The sequence below is a fragment of the Rosa rugosa genome, chromosome 6 (assembly GCF_958449725.1).
Source record: "Rosa rugosa chromosome 6, drRosRugo1.1, whole genome shotgun sequence".
In the NCBI taxonomy this organism is placed as follows: Eukaryota; Viridiplantae; Streptophyta; class Magnoliopsida; order Rosales; family Rosaceae; genus Rosa; species Rosa rugosa.
The window spans coordinates 40,822,335-40,848,344 of record NC_084825.1 but is presented as its reverse complement, the minus strand read 5'-3'; the positions used below and the strand labels follow the sequence as shown (position 1 = coordinate 40,848,344).

Below are 26,010 nucleotides of genomic sequence, written 5' to 3'. Positions count from 1 at the left end.
CCGGGAAGATCCAAAGCCTTTAGTATTATAAGCGCAAGTACCCTTCATCGACGAAGGAGAAATTGTTACAACAGCCAACTTAGCATGAAGAATAGTCCAAGAAACTAAGGAGAAATTGTAGAAAATCAATGATACGGCATCAAAATGACTATTAAATCACTGCTAAGCTCAATACATAATTATGTGAATAAACAATATGAAACATAATTATAATATATTTATGAATGAGCATAATTATAATGCAGATCTTATCAAGGTTTTAATTGTTCCTCCTGCGATCAATTGTATTAAGGAACTTTTTAATTAAACATAAACACAGCAAAGTCACTATCTGCTTTCAACTTTCATCAGACTTGGAATCTAAATTCTGAAATTAGACAATTAAATTCAATCACAAAGAGAGAAACACACCAAGATCACCTTTGATCAAATCCTACTTCTTCCTATTTTAAGCAGATCCAGAATACGTTCATTATCTTTCAGTCTTCACGCAAAAGAACAAAGATGAAATCTCACTTACTTTTGCTAACATATCTGCCATGCAAGCTGCTTTTAAGAATAGAAATGCAAGAAAGGATCTATGAATTCAATTGAAAGTATAAAAAAAAAAATATGAAAATAACAACGAAGCAAACAAATCTTGAAATTATACCAGCTAACATTGCAATAAGCTCAAAAACACTGTGGTCCAACACTCAATTTAATAACCCAATAGACAAACCTTATCATGAATAAACAATTTCAATCACAAACTCTAATACATTACTAAATCGTCTTCCTAACTTTACTTTAACATGCATCCATGGAAACAATTATTTCTCTTCCTAATCTGTCTGAGAATTCATAAAGAGAATGCAGGGGCAAAACGGACAGGTCACTGTAGTACTATTCATTCAACAGTACCATTCTCATTTTACTTTTATATATGTATAATATTCCAATCTCAGTGGAATCTACAGCAATGATACACAAGTAACCAAATCTAGCTACAGAGATTCTTTTGTTTTGTTTTTTCTTTCTTTTCTTAAAATTTTATTGCAAGTTTACAACAACCACATGGAAACAAAAACTTGAGTACAATATGTCAATATATAACAGAACAAGTGTAACAAAATGTATGAATAAGTTTTTAATTAAAGTCTTCTTCCAGAGTTCACTAAACTAAGAAATTAAAAGGAAAGGTGAATTGTCTTCTCATACAGTTTAAATATGGCAAATAAACTGATAATTAGATCGAGATCACTAGCTGCAATTAGGTACTAACCAAAATTTAATTGTACGTGTTGTCTCCCACTACAAGAAAAGTAGTCTACCACAACATCATAATAACAACATGCTCTAAATGATCGTTGTTACTTATAGTATTCGACAAGGGGCAAAGAATGTGCGTTGTAGTAAACCATTTAACACTATATGCGTCATTTGCACGTTGTTAATTTTGTTATCAACAACCTACTTTGCGTGTTGTTATCCGCAAGTTGTCAATTAACTTATCAACAAGCAGGCGTGCACGTTGTTGAAATTTTTTTAGAATGACAACATGTAACGAACGTTGTCAAAACTTTGAGAGAAAAAAAGATAAATAGAAAATTATGAGGGGATGGAGTTGTCCGTTTTATCCTAAATTTTAGGAGAAATTTGAAATTTCATTGACCTAACTTCTACAAACTCACTAAACGCCCTCAAAGCCAAAAGCTCATCTCCCGCCACCAACCCTAGTCGACGGTGACCTTCATAATGTTCGATGGGGTCGGAGCCACCTAGTCATTTCAGACCTCAAGATACTTTTCAAGCCGTCAACTCTCTCAAGGTAATTATCAAGCAGTTCTTCATTCTCAGTTTTCAATTTCAAATTCTCTCAAGGTATCAAAATCAAAAGCTCAGATATCTCAGTTTCAACTCAAACACTCACTCACTTGCTGCATCTCTCAGATCAGCCCGCTTCTCTCTCTTTGATTCCCAAGAAGATCAGCTCGCTTTTCTCTGCGCATTATTCCCTTTAATTCCTGCAATGCTTCTCCAATTCTGATTGCAGGTACTATTTTTGACTTCTCCAATTCCATAGACTCCGACTCGCCGACAATGGTGGTTCTCCGTTCACTCCCTCACCGCCTCTCTCTTTTTCCGGCGACCTCTGTTCTCTCCGAAACCTCTCTCCGTCCGCGAAAGATCGGCGTCCGATTCAAGCATTTCCTTCCTTGAGTATCGTCGGATCTTGTATCTCACTCGCAGCGATTCGTGCATAGCTCGACCTCCATGGCCATCAGAGGCGTCGATTTCAAGTGGTCAGTACCTTTCTTCTTGCTCCGCTTAGTTAACTGTGCCAGGTTTCTGATTTCGAATTGTGGTTTCTGGTTTTTTTTTTTTGCTTCGAAGTGTGTATCCTTTATTAGGGTTTCGATTTCAATCTCTGCAATTCGTTTTTCGTTTCGGATTATCTGTTTGTGTGGTTTTCTTTAATATGATTTCTGATAGAGTAATTGTTGCGATTAATTGGAAGCGGGTACCATACTTGTACATATCCGTTGCATATCCGTTGCGATTAATTGGATCGTGTTAGGTTAATATGTGGTTGCTTTGGATAATTATGCTTTGAATTTCATCTGTGGTGATTATTATCATTAATTTTTACTGGTATCTTCATGTTGATTACACTACAGTGTTTGTTTTTCGCTTGTTGATGTTTGCTGATAATGGGCTGGCAGCTGGAATGGATTTGCAAGTCCATTTCCAGTTCTAATCTTTATGTTAAGTATGAGTTTGTAGAGATGTCAGATTGCTCTCAGTGAAATGAAACTAACAAAATGGAATCAGACTAAATGCAGTTCTTGGTTTTGTACAAAGAATATTAATGCAAGGAATTGTTATTACATTGGCATGTTAATTGTGTTGAACTGAATTGGAACTATAGACTAGAAAGTAAGGCCGCAATGTTCTTCTACCAGTTGTTTTCTCGAAGATTTGATTACTAATCAGTTTAAAATTAAGGTGGTATTTCTGGCGAATTGATGGTATCATAATCACGAACCCTAACTCAATTTGAGCCAAGTCTGATGATGGCATTGGAATTTGAGGAATGGGGCTATGTTTTTCTTTGTTGGGAGTCACTGTCATTCTATGTGGTTTATTTGGTTCCTGGGAAATTTAGAAGAGTTGAAGGAAAGGAGCATAAAGTTTGTTCCTTTTTCGGGTTTTGGTAACTGGGTTTTAACTTTCTTGTTTCTTGGGTTCAATTTTGTTGGGTGATTATTCGGTAAGTAAAAGTAGTTGGGAGACATGGATTAGCCAAGCTGTTTGAGCTAGAATTGGATGGAAATAAGTAATGTTCTATTTTTAGATTTGGATTAGCCATTGGCAGCATATGCTTGACACATATCATGTCAGCCAAATGTTGTTAAACTCTTTCTGCATTCATCGTTTTCTTCGAGTTGCCTTGGGTTGGCAACAAAGCAAGACTCTTTTGATGGGTTGGTAGGAAGCTGAAACTTGCCAGCAGAATGCGTGCTTCAGTATTGACTAATAAACATTTTTGTTTGGTGTTGTCATAATATGTATCCAAAAGAACCCTGTCTATACTTTCTGCATTTGTTTCTTCATTTTTTTCTGCAGAAGATGAAAAGGAACTCTTTGTAATTTAATTTATCAACGCTTGAGGATTGACATGTGTGTGCTATTACGCAGATTGTTGCTGTGGCAAATTTGACGCCAGCTGATGATTCAGTGGACGAGCTTGATAGTTACATGTATCAAACTGTAAATCTCCTTCCTCTTGTCTATATTTCACCTTATTTGAATGTTTCTTCTTTCAAAAGCAAAGAGTTAAGTTATGTATGTATGTATGTATGTTAAAACTTAATAGTCATTAACAGATCATACACAAAACTAGGAGATTTTGAGAAATGAGAAGCTACCATTGTTTCCGCAGATTGGAAGCATGCATTTTCCTTACTCTGGCATTTTCCTTACTCTGGAAATGCCAAATAATACACAAAACTAGTTCTGCAAATTGTTTAGTTTCGAAAATATATGAGGTAAATTGGAAATGCCATGTGTGAGTTTGATTGGGGGAAGGCCTTTAGTTTGATTTAACACATTTAGGCTACATGTAATCAGAATACATGTGAATGCATACAGAACAAAAGCTTTTGGATTGATTATGCATACAGAACAAAAGCTTTTGGATTGATTTGTACAACTCTAGAAGATGTCTGAGCATGGTGAGGTGAGTAAATTAATACCAGCAACTCTGTAAGGGTATTTGGTTATCATGTTTTTGTATTCATTGTTACAACTCTATATGATTCTGTATTCATTTAATCTTCTTTTATTCAAGTTCGTGGGCTTGGGTTTGGTGCTACACCATCTCGAGTCAATGCTACTATTCAAGGGAGTGCAAAGGTTAAAGAACTTGAAGCTACTGTATTAAGTCTCCAAGTACAAAAGTTCATTGTGTGCCTCTTGGACGAGATTGTTGGAAGGTTTGGGTTGATGTGGTGTTTGATGAGTATCAGAATATGGAAGTGTATAGAGCAACCATGGATGCCAAACAACTTGGTGAAGTTGTAGGAAGCACTCTTGCATGGCCCAAAAGCTCCATTAAAATGCTCCCTTAGTAGTTGAAGTAGCAGGTACATTTTGCTTTACTAGAGAATTTATGTAGGTCAGGAAGTACCATGCATGTTTTGTGAATGCTGATGAACAAAGAATCCAGTACTTTGTCATGCTTGTTTTGTAAAGCACATATGTATAAGAGAATGTGGCACTCCTAATGAAATGTATATTTTTCATACATGGTTAGTGTGTACTAATATTGGCATGTGAATGTGTTTAAGTAATGGTGAATGTTTATAGAGGTACAGGAAAGCATAGCCCAGCAAATTGGGTGCAATAATATGTACTGAAATTTTATAACAACGTATCCAGTAATATGACAACATACCATGTATGCTGTCGAAAACTAAAGACAACATGCTGAGAGTGTTGTTAAAACTTACAACATGCGCTTGAAACGTTGTCGAAAATTTATGACAACGTGCATGGCTCATTGTTGAATGATTACAACAACATGCTTCGCCTCTTTTCGACAACGTGCAAAGCGCGATGTTAAGGACTCGTGGACTTTTAATGACTCTGGCATCTACAACATGCGCCAAACGTTGTCAAAAGTGATTGACAACGTGAATTGCATGTTGTTAAACATGTTTTTTCTTGTAGTGTCCTCGTGGGACATTTTATAACTTCACCAAAACATTTGACGTTAGAAAACGAAAAAGCTGCGCGTGGCTTAAAACCTGTCACTCTCTCTGACTCATAAGTGTGCTAACTAATTAACAAATGATTAGATTGTGAATTAAGTAGTACTCTCTGATAAATATTGCACAAGTAGGAGAAGGACATTATTGATACTCTGAAGTAGCTAGAAGTTCATACGAACAAGACAGAACACACAAACATCCATGCATGCGTATTGAAGAACCCTAATTTCTGTCTGTCAGAAACAGGAAAAACAGAAAGAAAGAACCTTAATTGTTTGAATGCCCCTTCAATAATCACATATCGTCGTTCAACTTTTTCTCAAATTGGAAGCTAGCAAGAGTCACGAATCATGCACAGATATCCATACCTGCTGTATAAAAAAGCAAGTAATATACATATACTGCAGTCTCCAATAGCAAGTTAGCAACAAGAGATTAGGTGAGGAATCCTTGATTTCTAGTGATTAAAATGAACCGGCCCAGTGAGTTCTATCATGCATGGTGGTAGAATTATAAGAATTAAACAGGATTCCACACCCCCACAAAATCTTGTTTTAAATGAAAAAGTTGCATGGTTGTTTTCAGGTCGTCTGTTCTTCATCATCTGTAGCGATTACTCATCAACTTTCTAATCATGTATTCTTCTTTAATAGTTGTCGGATTTCGTATATGTCCAATCATTACCAGAAAAGTGGCAAATACCATATAATTCTAATTTTCTCGTGTATATTTGTTCAATATTATACCAAAAAGGTCTCCATGCATGTTTAATTTCCCCGTTATTTGATAAAACAGAATATGCATATAAAACCACCATGAAATCTCATTGGAACATGATAATCACGACTGCATACAGCATCACAGACTGTCACTCTTGTTCCTGATGACAGACCAATTATAGTCTTCTAATTGGTTTTACAGAACCTGTGAGAGTAATCTCAGCAAATGTGGTCAATAAGCACAAGAAATTCAAAGCTCTAATAGTCAAACTACACGTGTCAATAATCTGGAAATGGAGAATGAAGTTTGTTACAGCTCTCTGTTAGCAAAGTTGGTATAAATAGACCAAGTCTAATCATGTATTAGAGATAAGCTTCTTAGCTTTGTAAAATTATCATACTAATACCAGATACCAGTAGTCTTTCTTCCAAGTCTTCCTTCTTAGAATTTCTTCGATTTCTTGCTAGACTTCTTCTACCTTTTGTTCGTTCACCATGAATTTTAGCAGAACCTAGCTAGGGCTACAATACGACAATCCTTCACTAAAATATAGAGATGAAGTCATAGTGACTACGAACCCAGCAATAATTATGTCCGTGAAATCTTAAAAGGAATATTTGAAGTGTTAGTTTTGTGTATTTAGAGCTTGTCGTTTTGTAATTGCTTCAAGAATTTTAATCATGGACGTACACTTACCGTTCAGCTAGCGAAAGTGTGAAGTACAAGCACCTTTAGTATCACGCTACCGACTTATGGTAGTAGAATTAGATGGAGCCCTAATATTATTTTCTCAAGATCAATCATCAAACACATGCTATATATATTGAACTTTATTAAACAAGATGCTGGCCAGTATATTCAATTTATCTCTTCTTCCTTTTTCTTGATATTTGAAACCCTTTAGATACACGTACCAAATACTTAATTAATGTTCATTGTTGTCCAATATCATCATATATTCGTAAAACAAGTTAGAATGACAAGAACTCACGACTAACAGATTACAACAATACTTAATCAAAACTCTTGAATGGTGCCTGCCAAATGAACTTTCTAAAGTAATTGTTGCTGAGCCCCTATAGAATTGTTGTTGTATAATGCCATGCAAGAAGGCAGGTTCGCTACACATTTCACTTGCCTGATCAAATTTGTTGCAAGAGCTAGTATAAGTCTAGCTAACAGTGACATGCTTCATTACAGGAATACAAGTCTTTTCAGAGTACCTGCTCAGTTTCTTGAAGTTATTAGACCAAACTAAAATCAAAACAATAATGACAAACTCTGCTGACAATATAGGTAGGGTTTCGTTTCATGCTGATGGTATCTATCGTAATCTTTTGCGACTCAATTGTGACATTTCACCACAACTGAGACCTTCCCAACAATAATAATATTAACATGCATGGCCTCCTAACTAGTTTTGCTTCTCATGCAAACTTCTAGGATATTTATACCCATGTCATATGATAATAAAAATAAATAAATAAAACTACTTTTCATTGATAGCATGTCCTTTTGTTCAAAATTTCTTTGTTTTCTAGTATTCAATGATGAAAGAACTATATAGTATAGAGGTTTTTTAATACTCGCGATGAAAATGTGTGGTGCTGGTACTAAATGGTTATGCTGTCACATTTGCTAATCAGAGACTAACGAGGAAGTTCTTTCTTGTCAGTACTTCTATATATATGGATCTTCTTTAGACTTGCAGAGAGTGCTGAAAGTCTTTATCAAACTGCTGGTGGACTGATACTATTACTGTCTTGTACTCCTTTGGAAGGGAGCGATGTGGAACTCCCAAGCTGTCCTAAGCTCGAGTAGGTATTTACAATAATGAAGGGCTTGACCTTATATACTTTTGTAGGCCTTTATATAAGTTTCAACTCTAATCCGAATTCCGAAGCAGTGAAAAAAAAAAAGCCCTAATTTTACAAGACTAAGTAATCCAGAACCAAACGATCGCGAAAGCTAAAGCACGTACAAATTACTAAAGTTTTTGAGAAACCACACTTTAGTGTTTGGTTCAGTCGAAGAGAACATTTAAAAGAACCACTTTTTGGCTATTCTCTTGCCGCATGAAGCTTACTTGACCGTAAATGTTTTTACTTTTACTCCGTTTAGTAACAAATCCTTCAAATGCTTGTTAGTAACTAAATTAAGCAAAGTGGTTGCTCTGACAATATTAATCAGCACAAAATGATGAATGGCTTTAAGGATTTCAGAGAATATATAATGAACCCGTGTGTGTGTGTCTTCGCCATTGCTGACGAGAAGGTACAAAAGTTACAGAAATTAATGCATGAATCCCAATGCTGAAAGGTAAGTCCTCCAGTCTTCAAGTTCTCAACGATATAGGTACTGCTTTTGTTTTTCCCTGTATAATGATATTATGAACCTGCTTAATTAACAAATAACAACATATTTGATTCCACCACTACTAGACATCAGAATGAAGATGCATGAAGTCCCAAAATGTGAAATCCTAATAAGAGACTGGCTATAGAAACTATTAAATCTTATGTAACAAGAACATAACATTGATCAGCAATTTGATAATTTGCCTCATTTTTAAAGTAGGGCTTTTTCTAGAAGGCCAATATTGATCATCTCCATTCGTCACATTTTTTAACGAACGGTTGTTTGAGAGGTGCTTTTCTCAATAAGATTTTTAGGTCGAAGGTCTTGGTTGTGGATGTGAGTTTAAGCCCCGCTGACTCTAGCTAATCCTATTACCTAGTGTAATTAAATTCCCTGTCCTGTTTTCTATATTGATACCCACATAATCACATTCCTGGACCCATCGTCTCTCGATCATCTGTTATGTAATATGTAAAATAATGTAGGTAGGAACCATATGGTTCTTCTCGGAGCATGGTGAAACGAACCCCACACTAAACAAATTAAAAATATGTATCCATGTGTTCCATGAGACCAAAAGATTGAATTCCTTCATGCATGTTTTTCCTTCCTTTTAGGACTAACAAGCACTTGTATATATATAGTCGTCCCCTTTACATACTTTGCGTACACCATCTTGTTAATTAGATCTCTCTAACAGCTGTGGAGTGTGAAGAAATAACCCTTTATTTAAATTCAAAATGACTGAAAACATGAGCATATCCGTTAACGGGCAATCTCAAGTCCCTCCAGGTTTCAGATTTCATCCAACCGAAGAGGAGCTCTTGCAGTACTACTTGAGGAAGAAGGTCTCAGGTCAGAGGATTGATCTCGATGTCATCCGCGAGGTCGATCTCAATAAACTTGAACCATGGGACGTCCAAGGTACGTACATAAATATCAATTAGAGAGTTGAGTCTCCAACAAGTTATGCATCATCGATATGATATGAAATAACCAATTTGATAAAGTAATCTGAGGTTCACATTTCCCGCACGTATGACAAATTTTAAAGCCATACACGTGGACAACTTCCGCACGTATGACAAATTTTAAAGCCATACACGTGGACAACTTTGGGTGATGTGGAGCCCGTGTCGCCGTGAGACATGCACACGTGGGATAACCCACTCTGATACCATGATAAAGTAATTTGGAGTTCATATTCAAAACCAATTGGCAATGGATGGAGTGACCCAAATCCTTATAAACCCATAGGCAAGATCCCATTTTTCCCATGTGGGATCTATATATTCTCAACAATATTGATATTGGTTTTTGTAGAAAAGTGCAACATAGGAACCACACCGCAAAATGATTGGTATTTCTTCAGCCACAAGGACAAGAAGTATCCTACCGGAACACGCACAAATCGTGCAACAGCTGCTGGGTTCTGGAAGGCCACTGGCCGTGATAAGGTGATACGCAGCAACTGCATGCGGATCGGTATGAGGAAAACTCTTGTGTTCTACAAAGGAAGAGCCCCTCGTGGCCAAAAATCCGATTGGATCATGCACGAGTATAGACTCGACGACAACACTAGCAGAATCACTAATGTAAGTCATTAATTTAAAATCATCAAGAAATTTAAAAGTACAAAAACTTTGTAGTCCGCAAACATATATACCAGTTTGTGCTTGAACATTATTTCTGTTAATTAGGTCTCCGTTGTCGTTGGGGAGGCATCTCAAGAGGAGGGATGGGTGGTTTGCAGAATCTTCAAGAAGAAAAATCTTCACAAAACCATGGACAGCCCAATTCTGATTGCTCCAACTTCATCGATCACAACAGATAATATTACAAGTATCTTTGTTAGTTCATGTGATTATAATGATGAGGGAGCTTTGAAGCATATACTTGACTGCATGGAATCAAGGACCTGCAAGGAAGAAACTAATGATGCAAACAACTCATTAATCATGAACCACATTCATGGTTTTCATGACGATAATGATAGGTTCTTGAATCTTCCTAGCCTAGAGAACCCAAACTCGTCTGCAGAGAATGATGACCCGGTGGGTCATCAACTCGTGGACTCGGTTGGCCTCACCAACTGGGCCGCGCTTGATCGTTTCGTGGCTGCACAACTCGATGCCCGTGAAATGATGACGTACCCAGAATCAGGGAACTGCTTCAGTACTGATCACCATGATTATCATGATCATGAGCTCCAATTACCAACTACTCTGAGATCATCGAATTCATCCAGCAACGAGATCGACCTGTGGCCTACTTTTGCTCCACACTCATCATCTTTGTCATCCTCCGAAGTGTCAAATACTCCTTTATAACAGAGCAAACCCCATATGTGATATATATATATATATATATATATATATATATATGCCCGTTCTAGAGAGGACGTCCTTACATATTAAGAATTTGAGGATTTTTACTATTTTACACTAGTATATGGCCTAATTCTATGACTCTAACCGTTGATCCTTTATATTCCTATGCAAGAAGTGTGGCTACAAAAAATCAACTAAATCCATAATCATTTGGTCATTCAAAATTGTGTAAACAAATGTAATCTGTTAGATAAAATTAAAACGAACATTGTGCTAATCAAATGGTTAAATGTTTTCCGATTTGACTAATTTTTTGTATGATTCATATGTGTGTAGGTAACTAAAAAATGAATGGTTGTGATTATTAAAATACACCCTAAAAATAAAAACATCCTCACTTTAAAAATTTAAAGGCGTTCTCTCTTGATCCTCCCTCTATATATATATATATATATATATATATATATATATATATATATATATATGAAAATTCATCTAATAATTGCAATCAAAAGTCAGAGGAAGATAAATTAGATGTGACAAGTCCGTCTGTTTGTTAAAGCCTCCCTATAAGAGCAAAGGTGATCTAGTAACATATTTTGATCAGATTGGGTAGCCTCTCTATAGTAGCATTGCAAATTTAACAAGTACCATTATCGTGTCTCGTTTCATCATCCAACTTGGTCTTTACTAATTTTTAGAATTAGGGTAGTCTCACGCGTCTTTGCAGTTGGCAAGAACAAAGAACCTTTTCTTGACAAGTAATTCATCATCTAACTTGGTCTTTACTAATTTTTGAGAAAAATTATATGGTATTCTTTGCAGTTGGCAAGAACAGAATAACATGCAGTTGAATGATTAACTACTACGAGCAAATGACAGTATAGATAAATCAAATAATAAATTTAGGTTTTGATGTTGTTATCAACTTTAGAGGTAAAATTGGCATTTTTTTTTTTACAAACCGCACCACTTTCATGCACATGTTCATTGGAAAATTACTCATAAAGAAAGATTTACGTTGTATGAAAGGGGGTGTGATTTGTAAAAAAAGGGGTGCCAATTTCAATTCCCAACAACTTTTAGTTTTGATAAAGTAATCTCAGCTTCACAACCAAAACTAATTGGCAATAGTTGGAGAGGCTCAAACACTTAATAAACTCTATTACATGGTTTCACCTTTTCAATCTGGGATTCACACTCCACATTCTCATAATCCCTTGTAGTCATGTCAATGTGACGAATGATAAAGTATTATGGGCTTCACATCCAAAACTAATTGCAATGAATGCAATTGACATAAATCCTTATAAACTCATAGGCAAAGTCCTCATTTTTTTCATGTGAAATTCATATTCTCAACACGCCTCCGCACGTGTGGTGAATTTAAAATCATAGACGTGGACAACTGTTATTAGTTGACTAGAGCCTGTGTGGCTGCTAGAGATTCATACGTGGGATAACCTAACTCTTATACTATGATAAAATTCACAATCAAAATTAATTGGCAATGGATGAAATTAACCCAAATCTTTATAAACTCATAGACAAGGTCCTCATTTCCCAATGTGGTATTCATATATCTTTTCAACAATAAATAAATGTGGACAACTTATATTGGTCACGGAGCATGTATGGTCAGTAAGGCATTCACACGTGGGAAAATCTAGCTCTGATATCATGATAAAATAATTTGTGCTTCATAACCAAACTCATAGGTAAGGTCCCCACTTTTCTATGTGGGATTCATCTATGTTCTCAACAATAAATACACGTGGACAACTTATATTAGTAGGTGACATGTATGGTCAGTAAGGCATTCATACATGGGCAAACCTGACTCTAATACCATATGTGCTTCATTACCAAACTCAATTGCCAATTATTAGAGAGCCTTAGACCCTTATAAATTCTATTACAAGGTTTATTTTTCTGATGTGAGATATAAACACTCCACATTCTAATAAGCTAGGACTTTTTTTTGTTCTTGTTTATTTCAACTATGAACCGGATGTAAGATAACAATTATATGATCTTTAAAGTATTAATCTTTGAAAAAGAAAAATGAAACTATACATAATGGCGATGAACCCCAGAGCCGACCTCGATGAGCTAAGCTAAAAGCCTAGCTGCTCAACGAATTACAGTGTCCTAATTTCCTCATGTACGTGTCCATCTGAGCCATCAAGTCCATGAGCTTCCTTTTAGGGGATCGCACACCTCTGAGAGAAAAATTTTGTAAATATGGATACCAATTGAGAAAGTCAGATGGCCTTTAAATTGTGAGGACCAGTTCTCCGAAAAACGTACAGCATGTAATACATGCCAAAGCCAGAAACGAGAGAAGGTGCATGGGAAGTTGACGCAGCTAGAAGAACATGTTCTCCGAAGCTGAAAAGGTTTTCTTCAGGGAGTAGTGATCGCTTAGCAGCGAGACTTGGAACTTTCATATCTCTACGTGTTTATCTACATAGATCTGCCTTCTCGTCAATTAATTACTTATCGACTGCTAATTAATGATTACTGCAACATGCCTCATGCATGTAAAAATTATTAGATAAAATCCCCAGATAATCTTTGTTATATACTATTTTTGGGAAATTCTAGTGTAGTGGTGGGTATCTCATACCCACATTTACAAAAGTGAGAACAAATTTTGTTGTCAAAGTTGTAATTTGAGTCCTACTTTGTGTAATTTTAGTTCTAATAATGGTAATTACACCTCCTACGACATTTTACAAGTTTTTGAACAAATTCGTTGTCAATATTGTAATCTTAGTTCTAATAATGGTAATTACACCTCTTACGACATTTTTACAAGCTTTTGAACAAATTCGTTGTCAATGTTGTAATTTTTGTTTAACTATATGTAAATAGTGTAAATGAATATGGTAACTTTTGTTCTAAATGTTGTAATTTTGGTTCAAATACTTGTAAATTTTTGTTCAAATAGTTGTAAATGAGGGTATCTCATACCCACCAGTACACTAGCTTGTCTCACTATTTTTGTTAAAAACTCAACCAAACTGGAAAATGTTTATCTAAATACAGAAGTTATACAAAAATAAATAGAATTGTGTAAAGTTGTATGAGATTCTAAGGCATACTGTGCCGCTCTCCAACCAAACCCTAAGGCATACTGTACCGCTCTCCAACCAAACCCTAAACAGTAAACTGCTGCAATCCGATCTCATTTCCATTCCCGCTCATCATCATGTCAGTAATCGACGATGTCACTGCCAGTTTTGCAACGTCCCTGGCCCTTGCCGGAGGCGACGTTGTCGATCTCTCTCACATGGCTGGGGCCAATGTGAGGCGAGGCTCTCAGGTCTATCTGCTTGCAAGGCATCTGACGGTGAAACCTTTTGGTGGAGCCGATCACTAGCGGCATCTCCGCCGCATTTGGGTGCTAGAAAAGGGATTCAAGGTTCAAGACCGATCCCAGAACCGCTTTGTGATCGCTTTCGATCTCAAGAAAGACAAGAACAAGGTTATCAAGGGAGGTCCCTAGTACTTTAACAGAGCTCCAGTCATACTGCAAGATTACGATGGAATCTCCTCACTGCAATCGATCAATCTGAACACGTTGTATTTCTGGGTGAAGATCACAAACATCCCACCGGCATTAGAAGTCAAGGAAACCATCATCAATGTCGCCTCGATTGCAGGCATATTTCTGGAGTTTGATCGTAGGTTGTTTGACGCAACAGGTACGATTTGTGTTCATGTTGCCCATGATATCACAAAACCCTTCTTTCTCAAGAAAACCATCAAGCTAGCTCCGGGGGTGATTGAGAAAATTACCTTCTTCTATGAAAACCTAATTGGAAGATGTCGAAAATGTAATCTCATTTTCCACGAAGCCGGAACCTGCTTGATAGCTACTCCTCCCATGACCAAATCGGTTGCAGCTTCTCCTCAACACTTGAATCTGGTGAGCCCTTTCCCTGGCTTCAAGGAGCCACTGTTCACTAATGGCCTTTTCAAATTTCAAGATACACAAATGCAGGTTCTCCCAGTGGCAAGAAACTTGTTTGGAAGCCCTGAGAGTTCGAAAGGTCGTAGACCTATTGTCATCAAGCAATCACATCAGCATCCGGGTATGCAGAGTGAGGAAGAGAATGAGGACCAAGTTCTTGCCTTAGTCCCTATAGAGAATGCAAAGCATAATGAAAAGAGAGGCAGACCTTCATCCCCTTTCACATCTCCAAAGAAACTCAAGTTCTTTTTTGAGAATATGCAGGACAAACATGCAAGTGATAATGCAACAAAGAAGATCAAAGTGCCTGAGTTCCCATCAAAATTCACTGCTAAGTCCTTAGGCCTCATTGAAACCCCAGGAGGAATGTTGGTTCCTAACGAGGTGATGCTGCCAATCACTTCAATGCCAAATGAAGATGCCACGAAGGAGCAAATCAGTAAGAAGAAGAGGGGCAGACCTCTAGCTTGGAGCCAAAAACAAAAACCCACCGAAAGCATCAAAAGCAAAGAAGGTTACCGCTGAAGAAGTTCTGAGTGTCTTGTACTCGAAGAAATCTCCTAGCCCTAGCACCAAGGGCAAAGAGAAAATTTAGTTTTATTTTGAACTATGCCTATGTCTATGTCCTAGTGTACGTTATCATAGATAATAGACTCGCTTTAATAAGTGAGCACCAGATGTCTAATGAATGGTCTAGCACTATGTACCATGTGTTATCTCCACAACTTCTTGCCTATCTCTGAATGGTAGCGGAGGGGTATGTAATGGTCATTCTGGCTTGAGTTTTGAGTAATGCAATCATTGATGGATTGATTAAAAAAAAAAAAAAAACTGGAAAATGTTTCAACTATTTGATTATGATTATTATTCTTTAATGTTAGATTCAATAACCCTATTTGTCTATGTATTTGATTAATGTTAATTGACTAAAAGATTTATAATTTGGTCAATTGTTTATATGCAGGATATGAAGCAATGTAGAGTACGTAAGATTGTATCTGTTTATTTAAATTTTCTTAATTTAGTAATTAAATAGTGTGCATTTGCATGATAATGTGTATAAATATATATATAGTTAAGTCCCACACAATAAGAAAACATATACATAATTTGTTTATTCCGGATATGGGTCTTACTAGCTAAGATCACATTTTATTTACTAAACATTTGGAATAGTATTTCATTTGTTTTTATTTTATTTTTGGTTAAAGGAAAACAGATTACCAACAAATACCCTTGCAACAACAAAGGCTAACAATGATTTCAAGATAACAAGGATGTAGTGTACGTAGTGACCCGAATAACAACTTCTTTAGCTGGGTTAGACTTTTGAGGTTAATTTGCCAAAAAAAAAAAAAACTTTTGAGGTTAATCCAAGTGGTCAGGAGAGTTTAGGAATCGGATAAGAACTATACTAGGTCACGGCGCCGGATTCGATCACCCTAATGTTATGAAAAAGTTTCAGTTTCAAAGTAGACATGCTAGAAGAAAATTCCTTACTGTGGCAGCGAGGTAATTTCAATTAAGTTGGTGTGTTTTTTTTGTTGTTGTTGACAACAGTTAAATTATTGTTTGATGATTTAGGATGATCTTTAGAATATAAAACCAATATATTGAAAAGTTGATTTTTGTATGGATTCTAAGACCAGTCAAACTGTACTTTTCTTTCCAGTCATTCAATTTGTATCTAAAGAAATGATACATAAGAATCCAAATCTAGCCACAGCCTGTTTCGCGCGTTTAGTTTTTTTTTTTTTTTTTTTTTATGACTATTCGCGCGTTTAGTTAATACAAGTAGTTTAGGGTTCCAAAAAAAAAAAAAGATCATTCCCTCTCTCTCTCTCTGAGGAGCTCCAACAAACCCGGAGTACCCTAGATCTAGGTTTTGTGAAGTTCTGCTCGTTCGGCGGCGCTCGAGATCAGTGAGGGTCTGCCTCACCGCAAATGTGTTGCTACCGGACAGGAGTTTGAATGCTACTTACTCGCGGAGGTCTAGAGAGAGGCTTTGAAACTCAAGGTTTAGACGGGTGGCGGTGGTGAGTTCTAGACGAAATCTCTGGATGTAGTTGCATTATGTAAGGATGCCAACCTTCGGCGTGGGCTCTGCATATCTGGGTGGCGGCGGGAGTTCTGACGGGATGAGCGGCAGCGTGGTTCTGAGGAGCTGTGCAACGGTGAAGACCGAGATGATCTGGGCAGCGGCTTTCGATTCTGGAGAGGTGCAGTGGTGCATCTTATACTGGATCAGGCCAGCGCAGCTTGGATGAGGCGGTGGGTCGGTGCGGCACGATATGGCAGACTGGTGGTGGTGGGCAATGCTGCACGGGCAGACGCATGAGGATGATGACGTGTTGGGCCTTGTTCCAAATCATGTTGGGCCTTAGGGTTTTGGGCCTCTCCTCTTTGAGCTACTCCATTGGGCCTTTAATTTGGACTAGGGCTTTGTCTTGGCCCAACCCTATGTTTTTAGCTTTCTTGTCTAATTGCAATAAATTTCTTTGTATTAGGAACCTAGATCTCTAGCGCCTCCGGTGTAGTACCAATGGAGGATTCCCGCCCGCTACCTCTACGTATTTGATTGTATCATATGTAGGTCTATTTCTATGTATCACTGTGGGTACTACCACTATCTTCTTGTCTGTCTATGCCCTTAAATAGCAGTGAAATAGTATGTAACGGTCTATTTTGCCCTGAGAAGAATGATATTATCGCCCGGATTCGCACCTCAGGCTAATTCAAAAAAGAAAAAAAAAGTAGTTTAGGGTTCCTTAATTGTAAACTGTATTAAACAACCACAAGGACAAAAGCATACACAAGATCCTATACATACACAACATATTGATATAGACGACTCGTGGCTAATAAAGAATAGTCATGTGTAAATAAATAAGAGACTATCATCAAACTAACCCTTTGGCAGTACTTGTATAATGCATGTTCTTTATACAAGTTGTTGCATCTTTAGGAACATAATTTGGTATTTACTCTAAATTTCAAATAGAAATGAAATTTGAGAATGACCTAAAGAAACAACAGGGAAATTAATTAAAAATAAATGCAGCCTATAACTTTGCAGAGGTTATGAGATTAAGACAGTAATTGTTAGCTGCTCACGAAAGTAATCTTCATTTATCAAGAACTTAACATATTGAATCCATATACTATCATATAAATCGAATAAGGAATTATCAAGAGAATAGAATTAATTTCGACAAACAGATCGAAGTATTCTGAACTTGATCCGTAGCAAAAGGATTGATATATACATAAATTAGATATATACATAGGGATAAGAATTAGGATAATTAATTATTCGTTCTTCTGCGATCTTTGTTCATGATTAATTATATATCTGCGATCTTAGCTATAAATTCCTTTCTAAGTTCTATCCACCAACTGTTAGAGCCGAGCTAGCTGATGGTTATTCTACTCGTTTTACATATATATTAATCTAGCGTGTAGTTATATATGAAAACGTTGCAAATTAATTATCCATATATTTTAAGTTAATTGTCTTCTCACAAAACGTACTTTTATGAAAGAGTTAATATTGTTAAAGCGCGAAAGCTGAGCTAGCAGATGGGTTTAAATTAGAGTTAATTACGTATAAGTGTATCTTTGAATGTTTTTTTAGCCATAAGGCCACCAACTAAGTTTTTCCCTCATAAAGCCACTAGATTAAGAATGGTGTTATATTTTGGATATAAAAACTAACATATTTACATAAAATGCCACTAGAGTAAAAAGTCAACAACCATTCTCTCTCTCCTCTCAGGCGAGGTCTCCGGTCAACTCCGGCCGACTTCCGGCGGGACTCCGGCCAACTTCCGGCGAGTCTCCGGCGACCACAAAAGCTACTGTCACTAACATTAAAAGCTACTGTGACTAGCAACAAAAACTACTCTGATGAGATTTCCGGCAACCTCCGGCGAGGTCACAAAAGCTACTAACACTAGCAATAAAAGCTACTATCACCAGCAACAAAAGCTACGCTGGTGAGATTTCCGACGAGGTCACAAAAACTATTATCACCAGCAACAAAAGCTACGTTGGTGAGATTTCCGGCGAGGTCACAAAAACTACTACCACCAGCAACAAAAGCTGCGCTGGTGAGATTTCCAACAAGGTCACAAAAGCTACTGTCACCAGCAACAAAAGTTATTGTCACCGACACAAAAAGCTACTGTCACCGACACAAAAAGATACTCTCACCAGCAACAAAACCAATTGATTATCCATGTTGATAGTGTAACACAAATCTCAAACAACAAATGCTAGAGATACGAAATCACAACATAAAGAAAACTGAATTTCATACAAAATCCTAATTTTCCAATTTGATAAACTATTGACATAAAAAAACATAAAATCAATCAAAATGAAAATAGAAAAGCTACTGACATCAGCTTGAAAAGATACTAACATAAGTACAGAAAGCTACGATCGCTATGATGGAAAACCGCTATAATAGTTACAGAGAGGTACTGATTTGAAAACAAAAGCTATTGACATTAGCTTGAAAAGATACTAACATAGACACATAAAGCTACTATCACTATATTGAAAAGCCACTAGAACAATTACACGGAGCTGCTAGCTTTTCACTTGGGGCAAACTGCATCAACATGGCATCCAAGTGCTTGAAGTGACTCAAAAGGCACAGTTCTTCCAGGAAAACCTGCAGGTAGATTAAGTAAATTATGCTTCGCAAATGCGAGAGATCTAACATTTTTATTGTTAACTACAATTATAGGTAATCTGTTTACAGAAACAGGTCATAAAACCCTCTCGATCTTAATTGTGAATCAAAAACCCTAACTCAATCGATTCCAATTCAAATTTCCAAAGTAAATCAAAAAATCTCATCAGCAAAAAAAAAATACATGTACCTTTGAGGTCAGAGGAGAAGGTCCGAGCAGAGATTGCAGTAGAAGACAAAGAAGAAGTAACAGCGAGAGCCATTTCTGAAATTGAAGCAATCCAATTCGGTCCGATTCTGGTATAGGAGTCCTCGACATCGGAGATCGGCGCTCCAGTTCGGCCGAGGACGGCGGGAGACGCCAGAGGTCCTCTCCAGCAGCGACTACTTCAATTTCTCAAACGAAATTTGAAAAATTACTGAGAGGAAAGAGTAGTAAAACCGTAGAAGGCGAAGCAACGAAGACCGAGGTCGACTCACTCGCGGAGGAGAACGAAGATCCGGTGAAGGCAAAGCTCATCGAAGACGCGCGGTGTTTCCAGAAATTGGACGCCGGAAGAGACTGGACTCACTCGCGGAGGAGAATGAAGATCCGGTGAAGGCAAAGCTCATCGAAGACTCGCGGTGTTTCCAGAAATTGGACGCCAGAAGAGACTGGACTCACTCGCGGAGGAGAACGAAGATCCGGTGAAGGCAAAGCTCATCGAAGACGCGCGGTGTTTCCAGAAATTGGATGCCGGAAGAGACTGGATGGTGCACCGAGGAGAGAGAGAGAGATGAGAATGCGATCTATTTCAAAAACATCAGTTTATCGAGAGAGAGAGAGAGAAGGTTGAGGGCGAAATAGGTATAGCATAAAAAGGAGCTGATGGTTTTGGGCCTCAAAGTGGCCTTATGTGTACAAAACAATTTAGGTGGCCTTATGACTAATATAAGTCTCAAAGTGACACTTCTCTGTAATTTTCTATTTAAATTAGGTACGTAGTTTTCAGTGGTTATCTAATAACAGCGTAATTTCGTTATATAATGGCGTCCTATTTGATCAATAAGTACTTCACAAATGAACAAAAATGATTGTATCTTTTATAGAAATAACGAAAAAAGCTGCATTACCTTTTAACCTGTCACTCTCTTCCTCGCTAGTAGCATGCATTCTCTTGCTAATTAACAAATGATGATTAGGTTGTAATTGATGTATTAAATATCATATTATGACCGAAAAAAACATATAAAACTATAGGGTCCTTGCCCAAAAGCACCAAAATGAGCCAAATTTTTCCCACTTACCCCAGCAACAGTTTTTCATTCCCACTAACCCAATTTTAAGAAAAATGACTATTTTGCCCATAACTTAATTAAAGAATTACAAGCCTCTGCCACTCTTTCATCTCTCTCTTTCTCTCTCCCCTGGATCTCCACCTCCGGTCTCTCTTTCTCTCTCTTTCTCTCTCCCTCCCTCTCCCTCCGGTATCCACCTCCGGCACAACGTCGATCGCAGACGACATGACGAACTGCGGCAATTCGCGACGAAGAGCAGACTGCTCTTCACACCCAAGCAATTGCTCAGGACACCCAAGCTCTATCTTCTCGCTGAATATGTCGAACACCGTGTTGCAAATCGAACACCTCGCCCTCGCGGTCAAGATCGAGCTTCTGCACTGGCCAATTCTCATTCGGCCCGGATCTCATCTTTGCCTTCCGCTGTTGCAACCATATTCGCTGCACGAGCTTTTTCGGCCCAGCTCCAATTCACTCACCTTCGCCGGAGTCGATCTGAGATCGAGATGCAGACCTCCGATTCGCTGCGTTTTGATTTCACGATTTGCGTGGTCGACTTGGCTGTGTGAGCCAGTGGCTCACCGGAGCTGTGTGGATTGACATGTGTGTATAACACTGAGTGAAGCAGTGATTGGGATTGTTGCATCGGGAAGAAGAAGAAGAAGAGTGGTGGAGTTGGATTTTGGAGTTTGCGACTGGGATTGCAATCAAGTCGCCGGAAGATCTCGATGATGAGCTCCTCGGGGAGACACATTGATTAGATCATGGCCTCCGCCTCATCTCCTCTCTCCTCTCTTCTCTTTTCTCTTTTTTGTTTTTTTTTTTTTTTTTTGAGTATGGGGGCAGAAGGCCTATAAGGAGAGAAAAAAGAAATGTTCTATTGAGAGGTAAATCAGGTAATAAAGGGTTATTGGAGGGCAATAGACGTCTATTAGGGGGCAATAGACGTTTTAAATTGACGGCTATTGGGGGGCAATAGACGGCTATTGGAGGGCAATAAACGTTTTGAATTTATGTGATCTCCTTGTTTTTTTTCTGTAATCAAAGTATTTGTCTAAATTTAGGGAGATTAGTTCTTATTTTGGCAACTGAAAGTCTTATTGGGAGGCAATAGACGTCTATTGGGGGGCAATACATGGCTGATAGTCGTCTGTTGGGGGGCAATACATAGCTGATAGTCATCTATTGGGGGGCAATACATGGTTGATAGTCATCTATTGGGGGGCAATAGACCATTGGGGCAATAATAGATGTCTATTGGGGGTAAAAAAAAAACTTTCCGGTGAGATTTTCAGCAAATTCCGGTGGCCGGTAGCCGGTGACCGGAATCAAGCGAAAGTTGACCGGAATCCGGCGGCCGGTCACCGGATTCCGGCGGCCGGTGACCGGGCTCCGACAAAGTCTCCCATGGTTTCTCTCTCTTCCATTTTCTCTCTCTCTCTCTAAGTAACAAAGGGGTAAGGGTAAAATGGTATTAAAAAAATTTAAAAAACAAAAAAAAAATCTTAATTGGGTATTAGGGAAGACCTCCTTAGAGTGTTTTGGGTAAGAGATAATTAAAAAAACTTAATGGGGTAAGTGGGAAAAAAATATCTAAAAATGGTGTAAATGGACAAAACCCCAAAACTATAAAAGCTTCTTGCACATGCTTTACATGGAGAATAAATATTTTTGATGCCTTTGAAGTAAAATTTCGTAAGAACAAGACAAGATAAATACAATTATCCATGCACGTCAAGAATAGAAAACCATATATATATATATATATATATATATATATATATATATATATATATATATATATTTTTTTTTTTATCCAGAGCGGAGCTCTACTTTGAAATTAACGTGTGAAGTTCGAGTTTTGGGTCACTTTTAGGTCGCATATCCACATCTTGACCGTTCAGTTTTTAGGTACTAGTGTATAGATCATCTCTGCAAATTTCCAGCCAAATTGATGATCGTTAAGGTATCTAACTCACTTAAACCAATGGACTGACTGAATCTGTCAACCTGAACCGTACTAGCTTTAAGGCAGTTTTCAATGCCTTAACGATCATCAATTTGGTTGAAAATTTGCAAAGATGATCTATACACTAGTACCTAAAAACTGAACGGTCGAGATGTGGATATGCGACCGAAAAGTGACCCAAAACTCGAACTTCACAAGATTAATTTCAATGCGGAGCTCCGCTCTGGATAGGATCTGTATATATATATATATATTTTAGAAGAAGAAACTTTCATTAATAACAATTTAGATAGATCCGCTTGAACTACATCAGAGAGCCATTGTGACCCGTCCTCTACCCAAACTTGAAATGCAGGAAACAAAAACGCATTTCTAGCCAAAGCATGCGCGGCCTGATTACATTTCCTAGGGCAATATGTACATATAACAGAAGAAAAAAGATGAAACATGTTTTTCACCTCTTCAAGTAACATTCCTTAGCTTCCACATACCAGTCCTCACTTGCCTTGCAAAGATCATTAACTACAGATAAAGCATCTGATTCCAAGATAAGATGAAAAGTGTGAAAACCAGATTGTGATAGCATGCACCTGTAGGCCCATAGCAGCCGCATAAATCTCAGTTGCCTTAACCCCAAATCTTCCACGAAATCCCTTAGAAGCTGCTATTAGGAGATCACCTCTTTCATTTCGTAAAACTGCTCTCATACCTCTAACACCATGCACATCATCCAAAGAAGCATCTACATTTCATTTAAGGAAAGGGAAACTTGGTTTTACCCATTTGTGAGGATTATCTGTTGAATGAGAATGTTGAGGAGGCTGGGTGTGTAGGGAAACCCATTCTGCAACTAAAGCTTGAATCTAGGAAAAGAGAACAGAAGTAGGGATGTAATTGTTTTGGAATATTTCATCATTCCGGGCTTGCCAGATTCGACGACAACATATTAGTATAAAGATCAATTCAGATTTTGAAAGAACAGAAATAGCAAATCTGAATAGTTCCTGAAAATAACCATGTTTCCATCCTCCCACGACAGTACGAAAAGAAGTGAGCAGCCAAACCTCTTTTGCCTTAGAGCAAGACCAATAAAACATGTATAGTAGTTTCATATCCCATTTTGCATTGGGAACAAATAGGAGAAGATAGTAGGTGTCGCCGATGTAAGTTATAGGCACAAGGCAAGATGTCATGGATTGCACACCAAAAAAATACCTTGGCTGCAGCTGGAGCTTTTAGACACCAAACATACTTCCAGACCGGGTCTTCTTGTGGGTTAGAACTACCTACACCCCCTTCCTGTAGAAATATGCAGTTCTGTGCCAACTGATATCCACTCTTGACAGTATACACTCCATGTCTGGTGTAATACCAACACAATCTATCTGGAATAGGAGCTATCGGCAGAGGAATGGAGAGAATTACTTCAACCTCTCTTGGCCAAAAGCTTTAATGTAATAACTCAACATTCCAATAACCATCCACAGTAATCAAATTAGATACAAGAGAATTGAAAAGCAAATTAGGTGGGGAGTATATGCGAAATGTGTATGGAATAGGAATCCAAGCATCCCGAAAGATGAAAATTGACATACCGTCCCCTACCCTCCATCGTAAACCAGCAGCTAACAGTTCCCTTCCCCACAGGAGGGACCTCCAAATCAGTGAGCTGGACCTCCCGACAGGTGCAGATAGAAGAAAGGAAGAAAGATAATAACGCCCTTTATACACCTTTGTAACCAATAGATCAAGAAGAGAGAATAATCTCCAACATTGTTTTGCCAAGAGTGCTTGATTGAAATCAACAAAGTCTCGAAAGCCTAGCCCACCTTTCAACTTGTTTCTGCACAAAGAATCCCACCGCAACCAATGAAGACCACATTTACCGAATAGAAAACCATATATACAGAACCGTAAAATATAATTTGCTAAATGAAAGTCCATGGCAAAATAAGCTTTAGCCTTTTCTCATCCTCATTCCCCACCGCCTCAAATTAAATAATGATAAAAACCAAATATAAAATAACAAACTGCAGAAAAATCCTTGACAAATGATCATTGTGCTACTATATCTATAAAATTTCAAATCATACTTATAAGGATAAACTTTTGAACATAAAGACAAGTTGTTATGTTATTGTCATCAGAGCGGATCCACTTGAGAAGCTAGTTGGGTTGTATCCCAACCCAAAATGATCTATATTTACCTATTATATGTGTTGATTCTCCACGGTGTTAATTTTGGTTTAGATGGCAAAATGACGAGCTATTTTCATGGGCGACATTGGTTTGAATCCCCTGAAAAGGCATTCATGCATGTTTTCTTTGCTATGTGCCCATTTTCTTCTCTCTCTTTTTATTCTTTTTTTCCTTTTTTTTGTTTGTTTTTTGCTCTTTCCCCCATTTTTTCTCCCTTTTTCTCTTCTTTTTTTATTTTTATTTTTTATTTTGGTACAAAATTTTGTATTAATATTTCTTAAAAATTTCTTGCTTGTCTTTTATGCTCTATCCCGATTTTCTTCTCCCTTTGAGTTACTACAATTTCTATTAATATTTCTTTAAAGTTTAGTCTCAAAATTCTTGGAAGCATTATTGACAAAAAAAAAAAAAAAAAATCTTATAAGCAAGGCTTAAATTAGCCCACCCCAAATTTGCATCCTGGATCAGCCATTAGTTGTCATGTGTCAATAACACATTTACAATTGTAAACTTCAAACATGCATGCATAGTAACTAAATATTATTATTTTCTTTCATTCAACTCTTTTTTGTTCAAATGAGGATTGAGAAACCACAATCACATCAGACACTCGTCCAGTTTTGCTACTGCTTGAAGATTGAGACAATATTGAAGGTTAACTGCTACTGCTTCGAGATAGAAATAAGATGAAGGTTAGCTCTGCTACTGTTTTTGGAGATGGAGAAGAAATGACAAACTTTTGCTACTTTTTGAAATTCAAGAAAATATTGAAGGTTAGCTGCTATATACTGCTTCGAGATAGAGATGAGATGAAAGTTAGCTTTGCTACTCTTTGGGGATGGAGAGAAAATGCTACTTTTGGAATTGCTCGAAGATCTAGACAATATTGAAGGCTAACTGCTACTGCTTCGAGATAGAGATGAGATGAAGGTTAGCTCTGCTACTATTTTGGGGATGGAGAAGGAATGACAAACTTTTTCTACTGCTTGAAGATCGAGACAATATTGAAGGCTAACTACTACTACTTTGAGATGGAGATGAGATGAAAGTAATTCCAAAACATTCATGGTAAGACTATGAGCGCTATTTGACCTTTAGGGGCTGCTTCTTTCATTCTGATCAGCGAATCCCCATCACAGTGTTTAGTGTGTGATCGAGTATGAGTGTGAACATACAGCTACTGTCACTATTTTCTCAATGCAAAATTAAACCACAAATTCCAA

The 26,010-nt window shown here is 37.5% G+C and overlaps 2 protein-coding genes and 1 long non-coding RNA gene across 5 annotated transcripts; 2 read left to right on the top strand and 1 right to left on the bottom strand.

Moving 5' to 3' along the window:
• Positions 1 to 1,310: 1,310 nt before the first annotated feature.
• On the top strand, positions 1,311 to 4,789 carry LOC133713619 (uncharacterized). Of its 3 annotated transcripts, none has more exons than XR_009848156.1 (3): positions 1,311 to 1,810; positions 1,933 to 2,285; positions 3,682 to 4,789. It is a non-coding gene; the product is annotated as an uncharacterized LOC133713619 (long non-coding RNA). The 3 variants fall into 3 exon arrangements; XR_009848157.1 differs by lacking the exon at positions 1,311 to 1,810 and having other exon boundaries at positions 1,818 to 2,285; positions 3,682 to 4,222; positions 4,334 to 4,789; XR_009848155.1 differs by lacking the exon at positions 1,311 to 1,810 and having other exon boundaries at positions 1,818 to 2,285.
• Positions 4,790 to 9,037: 4,248 nt separating this feature from the next.
• Positions 9,038 to 10,663, top strand: LOC133716787 (NAC domain-containing protein 43-like). Its single transcript, XM_062143444.1, has 3 exons — positions 9,038 to 9,257; positions 9,657 to 9,928; positions 10,034 to 10,663. The coding sequence occupies exons 1-3, from the start codon at positions 9,074 to 9,076 to the stop codon at positions 10,661 to 10,663; spliced, it is 1,086 nt and encodes a 361-aa protein (XP_061999428.1). The 5' UTR covers positions 9,038 to 9,073.
• Positions 10,664 to 19,031: 8,368 nt separating this feature from the next.
• On the bottom strand, positions 19,032 to 20,151 carry LOC133717999 (uncharacterized). The gene is made up of 3 exons (XM_062144767.1): positions 19,822 to 20,151; positions 19,532 to 19,728; positions 19,032 to 19,320 (listed from the first exon to the last, which is right to left on the bottom strand). Exons 1-3 carry the CDS (start codon positions 19,859 to 19,861, stop codon positions 19,198 to 19,200), a joined length of 360 nt encoding a protein of 119 aa, XP_062000751.1. The 5' UTR covers positions 19,862 to 20,151; the 3' UTR covers positions 19,032 to 19,197.
• Between the last annotated feature and the right edge of the window lie 5,859 nt (positions 20,152 to 26,010).

Bases quoted from the DNA above. Each gene is read 5' to 3' on its own strand.
- LOC133717999 (XM_062144767.1), bottom strand. From the start codon at position 19,861: ATGAGCTTTGCCTTCACCGGATCTTCGTTCTCCTCCGCGA. The intron at 19,729-19,821 runs GTGAGTCGACCT...GAGAAATTGAAG, and splicing joins ATCTTCGTTCTCCTCCGCGA to TAGTCGCTGCTGGAGAGGAC. The intron at 19,321-19,531 runs GTACATGTATTT...ATCTACCTGCAG, and splicing joins CTTCTCCTCTGACCTCAAAG to GTTTTCCTGGAAGAACTGTG.
- LOC133716787 (XM_062143444.1), top strand. From the start codon at position 9,074: ATGACTGAAAACATGAGCATATCCGTTAACGGGCAATCTCAAGTCCCT. The intron at 9,258-9,656 runs GTACGTACATAA...TGGTTTTTGTAG, and splicing joins TGAACCATGGGACGTCCAAG to AAAAGTGCAACATAGGAACC. The intron at 9,929-10,033 runs GTAAGTCATTAA...TCTGTTAATTAG, and splicing joins ACACTAGCAGAATCACTAAT to GTCTCCGTTGTCGTTGGGGA.